Source organism: Pygoscelis adeliae, unplaced genomic scaffold (genome assembly GCF_000699105.1).
Source record: "Pygoscelis adeliae isolate BGI_AS28 unplaced genomic scaffold, ASM69910v1 Scaffold109, whole genome shotgun sequence".
Lineage (NCBI taxonomy): Eukaryota > Metazoa > Chordata > Aves > Sphenisciformes > Spheniscidae > Pygoscelis > Pygoscelis adeliae.
The window spans coordinates 17785-29789 of record NW_008825556.1 but is presented as its reverse complement, the minus strand read 5'-3'; the positions used below and the strand labels follow the sequence as shown (position 1 = coordinate 29789).

Here is a 12005-nt window from a genome sequence, read left to right as displayed (position 1 = left end):
TTTCCCCCAGGTCTTCTGGGTGGGCCCTCTGGTTGGGGCAGCAGCAGCCTCCATCATCTACAATTACATCCTCTTCCCGCAAGCCAAAACCTTCTCGGAGAGACTTGCCATCTTCAAAGGCTTTGAGCCGGAGGAGGACTGGGCAGAGCGTGAGGTCCGTCGGCGGCAGTCGGTGGAGCTTCACTCCCCACAGACCCTGCCAAGGGGGATGTCTGAGAAGGTGTAGCCAAACCTCCCCCCAGGCCGAGAGAGGAGCTGGGGAAATCTGGCATCCGTTTTAGAGACGGTGCTTGTTCAGATGAGCATTTCACCTCTCCCCTCTCTCCTTTCATTCTTGTTGGGGGACTAAAGTTGACTCATCTCCTGGGGAGATGCACTGTGATGGCCCAACCCACCTTCTGTCTCCCAGCTCTCCCCGTGACTGACATTTTTCTGATGCTAGGGGATAATGCCATTAAATCAAAACCACCAGTGTAGCAACAGGAATGAGGACACTGGGATCCTACCCTGGGCTGGCTTCTTCCACGTTCTCCTTGCAGAATTTAGTGCTCAGTGGAGTTTGTTGCCCTTCACGAAGAGCTCTGAGGTGCTGCAGAGAGTTGTTATTACAGCCATTTGCTGGGTGTGGAGGTTGCCACCCGATGCCTCATTGCTGTTGAGATCCACTCACCTGTCTCCCATTTCTTCTCACTGCCTGGCTGTTTGTACAGACACACACACACACACAGAGGAGCGCTTGCTTCGTGCCACAAGTATCTCACAAACTGGAAGTTTTGCTGCTGCCATTTACAACCACTCATGGGATGCAGATGTCCTTCACTCACAAGGAGGCTTTCCTGAGAAGATGGGACTGGAAGCATGTCCTTGAGTCCCTGCTGACCCCATTGGGGAGCTCTTGCAACTGCTCTCTCCTGTGACAATGAGAAACCTCCTGATTTTCAGCCCAAAGTCATCCACGGTTCGTTTGTTCTTGGAACAGTGTTGTCTTTTAGCTTCAGTGCTTCATCTCTCTCCCTGGTTTTTGCTTTCTTTCCTCTGTTCCTGTTCCACTCTGATTCTCAGATGAGTAACACAAAGCATTTAAGGTGTGATCTTCTCCATCACTTGCTTCCTACAGCCCAGACCTTTTTCATGGCTGCATCACACCAAAGCCTCATAACCATCCCACCCCTTTCTTCTGCTATGTCAGGACCTGGTTATGGTCCCCAGCATAGCCAAAGAATTTGGGTTAGTCTTTAGGATGCAACTTTGCTCTTTCAACCATTAATTTAATCCCCTTTCTATTACTTAGCCTAAAAGTCATACACTTCCAGCATGACATCCTAATGCTTCGTTCTGTTGGTGATGTCTCCCCAGCATTGCACCATCACAAAATGTCATCATCACATTCAGGCTTTTTCTGATAAGGCTGTTAATGGAAATATTCAATAAGAATGGACCCAATTCCAAATCATGAGGAACATTACTGATCATTGTCCTCCCTCTGACTCTTTTGACATGAACCACCACCAAATGATGCTCTTCTCTTCCTCTTTATCCACTGTGCTCTACTTGTACCAGTCTCCTCCTTCTTTTGAATTCATTGTTTCCTCTGTTCCTTGCTGTGCTCTTTCTCAGACATGTGCTAATGGCTATTGCCAGAGAGAAAAGGAGTAAACAAAGCTTGATCTGGCCCAGACCAGGCGTTATCGTGGTCTTCATTTCACCATACCAAGTGAGGCTGAGAGCACGGGAGCTCCTACATCACCTCCTCTAGCTGTCACTTGCTGTCCCTCATGCCACGCTGTGAAGCAAGGGGAGAAATGCTATCCCGATACCAAGCTTTATTTGTTGTAGCCAAGGATCCATTTTACTCTACTAGCCAATTAATGCAAATATCCCCAGAAGGCTGCTGTCAAAGTGCAGCAGTTTTAGCACTGGTTTAACCCATTCTCTGCCACAGCAAAAATATTGATTCTGGTCCTCTGCTTTGTTCCTTCAATGGCAAAAGAGCATTTTAATATTATTTCAGAAAAGGCTTGTCAAAAAAATCTGTCTTTTCTCAGCAATGGGAATTAAAGACATGTTTCAAATCAATCAGAGTGTAAAATTGTATTTAGAACACCAAATACCCAGTTTTAAAAGTAGTTTGTATTTTTGTTACTTTTCAGAGGAAAATAAATCCAGGTATGTCAGGAAAACCCAAAGAAACTTATCCAGAAGTTACCCTGTCAATGATCTGCTGTATAAAATGCCATGCAGCTGATTCTTTCTTTTTTCTTTTTTGGCAATGTTCAAGTTAATTATATGCCTCTTCCCCTTCAGATCTAAGCATTTTATTTATTGTTTGCTCTGATGATGTTTAAGACCCCCATAAACCGCACAGGGCTCAAAAATGAGTTTTAATGTCTAATAATTACCGTACTCTTTCAAATAAAGTGCTTTAAATTCACTTCTATCCACTGAATTAGTACATGCGAATCAAATAATGACACATTTATGGTCATATAATATATATACAGTCATATAAAGTAACCTCCCAGACCCGAAATCCCACAGCCACAAGTGCAGCACAGCCCAGTCGGGCTTTGGGTGCATCTACCTTGTGCCAACAACCTGATGATGTGCAAAAGTGACATTAAAAGAACAACCCCCATCTTCAAAATAGGAACCCACAAAATAAAGACCATCCCCACTTCAGCACCCCTCGGATGCTCTGATTTCTGACCTGGCCGGATTCTGGTCTCAGCATGCCAGCGTGAACATGAAGCAATCTCACTAAACCAGATTTTCAGATGGCTAAAGCAGCCTAAGTCCTCTTGAGTCAATCAGGAACACGAATTTACCTTCTCTGCAGAGCTGCGTCACTGAATTCAATGACACTTCCAAAACATGCACCATCAGGAAACCAAGCCAGTCATTCCAGATTTACACCAGGGCAACTCAAATTAGAGAGCAGGATCAGCAACCCAGAGATCAGAGCTGCCACAGACCAGCCTAAAACCTCGCTAAATTGATAACACTTTGTATACTAGACCTCAACAGGAATGCTTTGAGCCAGGATTTGAAACCACCCAGCCATGCCTATCCATGAGCTCACGACTAATAAAGATCTACAATATATATTGCACCATACATTAACCTTTATTAGCTTCATCATGGACCTGTGATAAATAGTACGACCATGAAATCAAAATGAAAATCACTATACAATGTGTCTCAGATCACATTGCTTCCTAAGTCCTGCCCTCACTTGAGACCATGAGGCTTTCCTTCACCTCCCATTGTCCCACCTCTGAGTTCTGGAGGTCCTCAGCATGATCAGGTTTGGGGTAGTCATTCTGCGAAGCACTATAGGTTCCTCGGGGTGCTGTGAAAATTCAAGACATGCCCAGACCCCTTTCTTTGACTTCACTGCTTGGCTGCCATATTCAGCCCATCCTGTTGCTTTAAGATACCAATTAAATGCCAGAATACTGTATATCTTCAGCAGAAATATGTGATTTCACAGAAATACCTTTTGAACCACTGCGTTGTCACCCAGGGCACCATCACGCAGTTCCCTAAGACGATTCCCCCAGCCAGCTCTGATGAGCTCTTCATCCCACTGGGTCTCCAGGGGTCCAAAACTACACAGGCCAAACACTGGCTATGTCTCAAGACCTGGAGATCTGGAGGGGCTGCTGGGACCAGCATCCTGGGAGGTGCTCCGCAGCATGGCGACAAACCAAGGCACCATGATGTTTCCCAACACGCCGACCCTACCTGCGGGAGGAGGGACAGATGCAAAAGGTGATAGAGATGTGCAAAATGTTATTTTGAAAAGTATCATTGTATTTTCAAGCAAAGGAAATCTCCCTTTCTGCACGCTCCTGTGCCTTCGACATCAGCCATTTGCCATTGACCTCACGAAATGCATACTGATGCCTTCTACAGGTGTCGTGGTTTAACCCCAGTTGGCAACTGAGCACCACGCAGCCGCTCGCTCACTCCCCCCCAGTGGGATGGGGGAGAGAATCGGAAGGGTAAAAGTGAGAAAACTCGTGGGTTGAGATAAAAACCGTTTAATAGGTAGAGCAAAAGTTGCGCACGCAAGCAAAGCAAAACAAAGGAATTAATTCACTACTGCCCATCGGCAGGCGGGGGTTCAGCCATCTCCAGGAAAGCAGGGCTCCATCACGTGTAACGGTTACTTGGGAAGACAAACCCCACCCCTCCAAACGTCCCCCGCTTCCTTCTTCTTCCCCCAGCTTTACATATTGGGCATGACGTCACATGGTATGGAATGTCCCATTGGCCAGTTTGGGTCAGCTGTCCTTGCTGTGCCCCCTCCCAGCTTCTTGTGCCCCTCCAGCCTTCTCAGTCGGTAGAGCATGGGAAGTTGGAAAGTCCTTGACTAGTATAAACACTACCTAGCAGCAACTAAAAACATCGGTGTGTTATCAACATTATTCTCATCCTAAATCCAAAACACAGCACGGTACCAGCTACTAGGCAGGAAATTAACCCTATCCCTGCCGAAACCAGGACAACAGGCACCTTGTAGTTAGTAGCAAGACATTCCCTCATTTCAGCATTTAAACTCCATGAAGGAGGGTTGGAACACTTACCTACTGATTTTTTACCTTGTGTAGGGGTGGGTGAAAGCAATCTGAAAGCATCCAAATCTCTGCTCCAAAGAAAGCTGAGACAATCTGTCCCAAGAGCGCAGACCTCAAACCCAGTACCTGAATTGCTTCTCCATCACGTGGCTGCGAATGGGGAAAGTGCAGTGCCTTACCTAGGAGAAAATGGAAAGAAAATCAACCTGGCTTGGATAACAGCAAACCCTACAGTATCTTGGAAAACATGGTGCAGGGCAAACTGCTTCACTCCTGTAGAGAAAGGCTCACACTTGTAGGATGGAGAGGTAAAGAGCACAGCCCAGCTTCAAACCTCGGAGATCAGAGCTGAGTTTTCTGCTCTGAATTTCTTGGCCTGACCTTGTACAAATCCTCCAGACCCGGATCTTCAAGGCCATGTGAGCATTCAGCTCCCATGTGGCACCTGCCTTGCAATGGCATGACCTACCAAGGATGCAGGCACGTCATTATTTTTATGGATCTATTTATATATGTAGAAATATTTGTTTTCCTTGAGGAGGGGCTGGGAGGCTAAATCCATCCAGGAGAGCAAGAGGAGGAGGTAGGGCCAGGTGTAGTCTGGGAAAGGACTCCAGACCTTCTCAGAAGGTGGCTGGTGCTCCATGGGGGAAGCCAAACCCCCAGCTAGTTCCTATATTTTCAAGGCTTACAGCAAGTCCCGTTTCACAAGGCTCTGCCAAAGGGTCTGTGTGCGAGACCAGAGGCTCTCCTTTGATTTTCAGCCTGATTTTCCAGGAATACAAACAATCTAAAGAAAAATCACACATTTCTCCAGAGACCACTCAGTGCAAGAATCTTTAGCTCCAGATCTGATGCAACAAGGGATGCTACCACCACGAATCTCCTTAAATCCTAATTAGTTGTTGTGGTTTAACCTCAGTCAGCAACTGAGCACCACACAGCACTCGCTCACTCCTGGCCCCCCCCTGGTGGGATGGGGGAGAGAATTGGAAGAGTGAAAGTGAGAAAACTCATGGGTTGAGATAAAAACAGTTTAATAATTGAAATTAAATACTACTACTACTAGTAATAATAATAATAATAATAATAATATACAAAGCAAGTGATGCACGGTGCAATTGCTCACCACCCACCGACCAATACCCAGCCAGTCCCGGGAAGACAAACACCATCACTCCAAACGTCCCCCCCTTCCTTCTTCTTCCCCCCAGTTTATGTACTGAACACAACGTCCCATGGTATGGAATATCCCGTTGGCCAGTTGGGGTCAGCTGTCCTGGCTGTGCCCCCTCCCAGCTTCTTGTGCCCCTCCAGCCTTCTCAGTCGGTAGAGCATGGGAAGCTGAAGAGTCCTTCACTAGTGTAAGCACTGCTCAGCAACAACTAAAACATCGGTGTGTTATCAACATTATTCTCATCCTAAATCCAAAACACAGCACTGTACCAGCTACTAGGAAGAAAATTAACTCTATCCCAGCCGAAACCAGGACAGTATTATATACTATCTAAATTTTTAAGTTGAGAAATTTCTTGATGCATTTGCTTTGGGTCTCAGAGGCAGAATGCGGTGAAAAACTGATTTTCCAGTTCACCAAGGTAACCACTTGTCCATGTATTGTCACCAATATTGTGCTTTGCAAAGTCTTGTGCTCTTGGAGACAGGTGATTATGCGAGAATTTCAGCTTTTAAGAGTTTCCAGATTCCTCTGTGTTATGTTATTTATGGCATTTATAGGTGCTTTGGAGCCTGGTCGTACTTTCAGTTCCCCTCTGCCTTGATGCAACTCAACCACTTCCACCCCAGAGCTGGCCCCTGCTCTCCAGCCAGCTCCATGCCTTCCTGTCCCAGCAGCACGCACAGCAGCACGGCATTGCCAAGGCGAAGAGGAGAGATTGCTTTCCCAGTGGCAGCTCTCTCCCCACATCATTTCAGCATTTATTCCCAAGCGTGCTCCTTGCAATCTTGAAAGGAGGCTGCAGGGGTGAAGAAGACATTTCCACGGCGAACACATTTCAAGAGGAAAAACACCACTGCCCCAAACACAGCTCTGTCTGAATCCTGAGGACACCGATAAACAGCTGCTGGCCCGTAAGAATTCAAAGTATTTATCTAGATGAGCAGAAACGCAGCCTCCTTATGTCGCTCATGCAGGTGACTTTGCTGGAAAGGGCTAGACCTGAAAATCAGGACACCAGGGTTTCAAGCCCAGCTTTCTCACTGTGTGATCTCGTACATATCTTTTTTCTAACTGGCCCTTTGCTTTCCCTGATACACATTATTATCCCCATGTGATGATTTAATGATGATTTCAATGCAAATTATTAAGCATGCTGACATTTCTATTGCAGACCAGCCCCAAAGCATTTGCATCCACATTTACACCTTAGAGACTGTCAAGTCATTTCTAAGCAAAGAGGAGAGCAATGCTGTTATTAAACATTAACACTATTCAGCATTTAAATAGCATCATCCCTGTTTACAGGCTCACAGGTTACAAAGTCACTGTGACCACCCAGCTCAGCACAGCAGCCACCAGGGGCTGGAGGACAGCTTCAGGACTGGCTTAACTCAAGCCAAAGCTGTGGGACATGGAGACATCCCCAAAGCCAAACTCAGTCTCACCTGGGGTGGGGGGGGTGGGGGGAATGTTGCTCTAAAGCTGGGTCAGGTTACTAGGGGAAGCAAAAGCCTCGTTGCTCCAGGGCAGGAGAAGTTGGAAATACCATCAGCCTCAGGCCAGCAGAGTAATCCCTCGCCTTTAAAGAGAGCGCAAGCAGATGGTGGGTTAGATAAGAGAAATCCTTGAAAGCCTCTGAAACACCTGTACAGACACATCGCATTGTGCTAGAAAGTGGTGAGGCTTTGTGCTTACCACCATGGCAAGAAGCAGCCCCAGGAACTGAGGGTGAGGAGGGGAAAGTTTGCTACTTCTTGCTCTACTTTTAATTCCCAGCGCATATTATTTTTTTCCCCATCAATGGCTTGCTGCAAACTCCCAAAGCTGAGCCAGCAAGAAACACCCTTTCTCTTAAAAACAAACTAAAGCAAACTTTCTCCTCTGGCCATCTAATCCCAACTAATCACAGATTCCAGTGGAAGGAGTTGTCTCCTGTTACTATTATTATTCCAGCTTGTATTATTGTGCCAGTTTTAAGGTCCTTGGTTGAGACACAGAGCCAGGTGAGGGGGAAAAAAAACAAAAAACAGGCTGATCTGGGTCTCAGCAGCATTTATAATCTGAATTTGGCCACCTGCAATACCATCTGCCAGGCTTTGAGGTCCAACACGGAGTTGAACTCCTCAGAAATCTGGGCTGCTGTGGAAATGACAAATTAATAGCAGCCCCATGCGGGCTCAGAAAATGAAATCGTCAAACTGGGGACAACAGGGACTGACACACGTATTCAGTTAATAACACACACGCCTCCGTGGGTGAGGCAGAGCCTTGGGAGGGCCCCGGGTGAGGATGAGGCACCAGCTGCTTTCCTCCCACCTAGGCACCCTGCACCCCAACACAGTGGTGGGCTCAATGTCCCTTCAGCACATCATCCCCAAGCCATGTGGCCCCATGATTGAGTGGTAGATGTGGGTGATTTCTGGTTGTGTTCTTTGTCTGCCTATGCCAGTGAGGAGGAGGAAAAGGAGGAGGGAGACGGCTAAACCTGTCCTCCTTGCAAAAAGCCTCCTCGTTTTCTTTCCTCCAAAAGCCTAGCAGTGAAACAAGGCGTGCATGACCCCACTGCGTAGGTGTCCATCTGTCAGCAGAGACCTGTGTGATGCCTTCTCAATATCTTGCCCAATTCAATTAAATTTGATACATCAAAGGCACTTTCAGTTCATACAGGCTCCTTGGAGGGCATGCAGCTGGGAAGAGGAAAAGGAGCCTTCCCAACGCCTGCTCAACATGGTTAGACATCAGAGAAGCCAAGCGGGAATGCCCCCGTGAGGAAAGTCTAGCAAACAGCCTTGGGAAAATAGGTTTTGCATGGCATATTGTTAGAGAAATGTCTTGTTTCTCTCCAGAAGTTTTCCCCATCATTTCCAGCCTTATTTGATTATATCTCCTAGTCAGCCGGAGGATTTTGCTAGGAGGTTGTTATCCACAGTTGGGAACCCAGGAGAGCGTCTTTTGGCTCAACATTGCTTTTTAGCTGAAGTGAGGCGTTTGGCAGAGGAGCTGCCAGCAAAATGCAACCACCTCCAAGGGAGATCTGTGGCGGGTGTGTTACGAAAGGGTTTGGAGGATGGGAACAAGGCGCATTGTATCCAGCTGGAGCCACAGGCAGGGCTGAAGGGAAGTGGCAAGCAATTATTCCAGCTGGAATCTGGCCAGGATGTCTTGAAATACCAGCTTGCAAAACTTTCACCAAAACACGCCAACGGACCAGGTGTTTCTAGGATAACAGATCTGGTCTTTAACTCTGCAATCTTCCCCAGGATCAGCAGAACCAGGAGGAAACCATTATCAGGAATTAATGCTGTAACGGATCCTCAGTCCCTTGAGACTCTCCGAGTCTGTTTGCTGAGCTCAGGACTTTGGGTACGTCTGGAGGAGAAAGGCTCATTTATTTTCAGTTCTGAAGGAAGAAGTCCCCTCTTCTTGCTCTGAAGAGGAATCCCCCCTAGCTTTTGACCCCGCAGGATGTGTGCAGGTCTGACTGCATCCAGCAGAAGGCAGCAGTGAATGCAACTCTTTAGCACTTTTTTAAATTTAAAGAGGGATTTAAATGGTTTTACCAATCTCCTGCATGTAGATTCTTTGCTTACCGCATGCTGGAGTGCAACTGCTTCTGCAGAGGTGCGTGGCAGCCATGGATAACCCCAGCCCAGGCTCGCTGCGTTAGGCAAGGAGAGATGGCATCGCTTCAGAAAGGCAAGATGCAATCAACCAAGCAAGGAGAACAGATCTAGCACCCAAACCCATTTAAAAAAAAAAAAGTAATCCTTGCACAAGGCTGTAAGGACTGCGAGGGAACCGAGAATTCATTAAGTGTCACTGGAGCCTTTTTCCACCCCAAAACCTCACTCCCCAACAGCTCTGTGTTGCACAGCAGATGAGATCCTCCCTCCTCCGCTCCCTGCCAGCCAAGGACTTGCAGCTGGACAGATTTAGGATGGAGGGCAGCACCACAGGAACGTGAAAGGAGACATGTAAACATGGCCTGTGTCCATGCAAAGCCTGTGGCTTTATGCTGGCATTCCCAAGAGCAAAATCATTGACCTCATTGAGCAATAGCTTGAAAGGCAAAAAGAAAAGGGCCCGAGATGACAGGATTAGGATACACCCTCCCTGGCTACAGGCAGTGAGCACCCCCCAATTGCCAACCCACACCTGATGCTCTGTAAGGAGCGGCAAAGCAGAAAGGCAGCAAAGAGGTCCACAGTCAGGCTCCACAGCGATCAGCCCTCTTTATCCGAGCTACGCCATCCCATTCAGCCTCTATCCAGGCACCTCGAGGAAGCCCTGGCTTGTCTACAGCTCCCTGGCTAGGCAAAGCATCCCCCAAACCCTGCCCTGCTCCCAGGACAATTGCAAGCCACTTGTTTCCTAGAGTTGAGCTGTCTTGACAGCCTGGGAGCAGCTCCAGGTGCTTAACTTTGCTTTACATTTCAACATCCCGTGTAAATTGAATGCACTGGGAGCCCTGCCCCAGGAGAGCTCCTCCAGCCCGACACCAGCAACAAGACTTTTCAAACAAGAATATGGTCCTCTCCAGTCTGCCAGCACACGGAGAAAGGGAATATTAACTACACCTCTCCTGACAAAACACCCAGAACCTGGCGAGAGGTAGTAAAAGGGAAAAGCAGAGGAGGGAGCACGGCATCGTTATGCAACCGCATTATCTAATGACCACAGAGACACCCTATAGGGGCTCTTTGTTTGCAGAGAGAAGGAGAAAGAAATGCCACCAATATCTGAGTCACTGGTTCACCAAGAGGCTCCGAAGTTATTTTCAGATGGAAACTTTTCCAGTTTCACATGATAATTTGGGAGGACTGGCTAATTCCCTGGCTCCACCCACTGCCTTGTAACACAGCTCCCTGCTGCTCTTGCATATATAGATAGGTATGGCCCTACAACTGGGTGCAGACAGAAAAGCCTGGAGACAGAAGAAACCTAAACTTTCTTCCTTCCTAGCCGCCCTCCACCCGCTCCCACCATGAAGAAGGAAATATTAACCCTGGCCTTTGCTCGATCTGTCTTTGTCGAGTTTATCTCCACGCTCATCTTCGTCTTCATCGGCCTCGGCTCAGCCCTGAAGTGGCCATCCGCCCTCCCCAGCATCCTTCAGATTTCGCTGGCATTCGGCCTGGCCATCGGTACACTGGTGCAGGCGTTTGGCCACATCAGCGGTGCCCACATCAACCCAGCGGTGACCATCGCCTTCTTTGTCGGGAACCAGATCTCCTTCCTCCGCACGCTCTTCTATGTGATCGCCCAACTGGTTGGGGCCATCGCCGGGGCTGGCATCCTCTATGGTGTGACGCCAGTCAATACTCGTGGCAACCTGGCCATCAACTCGGTAAGTCTCCCTACCTGGAGATGGTTCACCTTGCCGTGCAGGCTTTCCTTTCCTTGTGAGCGAGCAGCTGGTACCAGTGCCAACCCGGAGAGCCAAATCCATAAGGATGGTCGGTCTTGGCACATTGTCCCACATGCACAGAGGGACAGGAATGGGATAGGAACAAACACCGGCGTAGCCAGCAGAGTATTGACATGACAGCTTTATTGTGTGGGGTAATGAATGGCATGGTTTTTTACTCCTTTAATAAGTGCTTCCTTTATCCTGAGGGCCTGAGTGAGTCACCCGCACCATTGAGATCTTCTTGACTGCAGCCTCTCCACCTGGAGATTAGTGCTGGAATAGGAGCCATGCCAGGACGGAGAGGGGGAGGGCAGGGAGCAGAGCCCAGTCAAACCAGTACGGGCAGGGGGAGCAGAAGCCCACTGTAACCGGTGTGCTGGGGGAGCTAGGAACTGGAGGTGGATGGATAGAGGTGGTGGAGAAGAGCTGAAGAAGGAGAAATGCGCAGGAGGGCACAGAGAGGCTGCGAGGGGCAGGGGTTGCTTTTGGAGGAGGAGGAGAGATGGTGGGACCCTCTGAGATAAGCGGAAATGAGGATCATGTCTCAAACCCCTGGGGCAGTGCTGGGAAACCACCTGAAATGGGAGCAGTGCAGCTACCGCTCCAGCCATGGCCAGGTCTGGACCCCTCAGAGCAGCACAGACACATTGCAGAGGGTTCGATCACTAGGGTGGGGTGCTGCAGTGCATCTTATTCCCACATGCTCCATGTCCTAAACCCGTCAGCTTTAGCTAAAAAACAAGCTGCGACGGCTTGGGTCACTTTGCCCTTCCCATGCCCAGTGGGGTCGAGTCCATCTGACAGTCCCCCGTGGTTAGCGCAGAGGCACTGGGAC

At 48.4% G+C, this 12005-nt stretch overlaps 2 protein-coding genes across 2 annotated transcripts in view; both read left to right on the top strand.

Annotated features, from left to right (window-relative positions):
* AQP2 (aquaporin 2 (collecting duct)) overlaps positions 1-261 on the top strand; it is a 4748-nt gene extending 4487 nt beyond the window's left edge. Inside the window, exon 4 of the mRNA XM_009332237.1 lies at positions 11-261. Within this exon, the coding sequence (XP_009330512.1) occupies positions 11-226 (216 nt within the window). The 3' untranslated portion in view covers positions 227-261. The remainder of the gene's footprint in view (positions 1-10) is intronic.
* Positions 262-10662: 10401 nt separating this feature from the next.
* LOC103923810 (aquaporin-5-like) overlaps positions 10663-12005 on the top strand; it is a 3511-nt gene continuing 2168 nt past the window's right edge. The window contains exon 1 of the mRNA XM_009332236.1: positions 10663-11107. Coding sequence (XP_009330511.1) covers positions 10745-11107 — 363 coding nt within the window. The 5' untranslated portion in view covers positions 10663-10744. The remainder of the gene's footprint in view (positions 11108-12005) is intronic.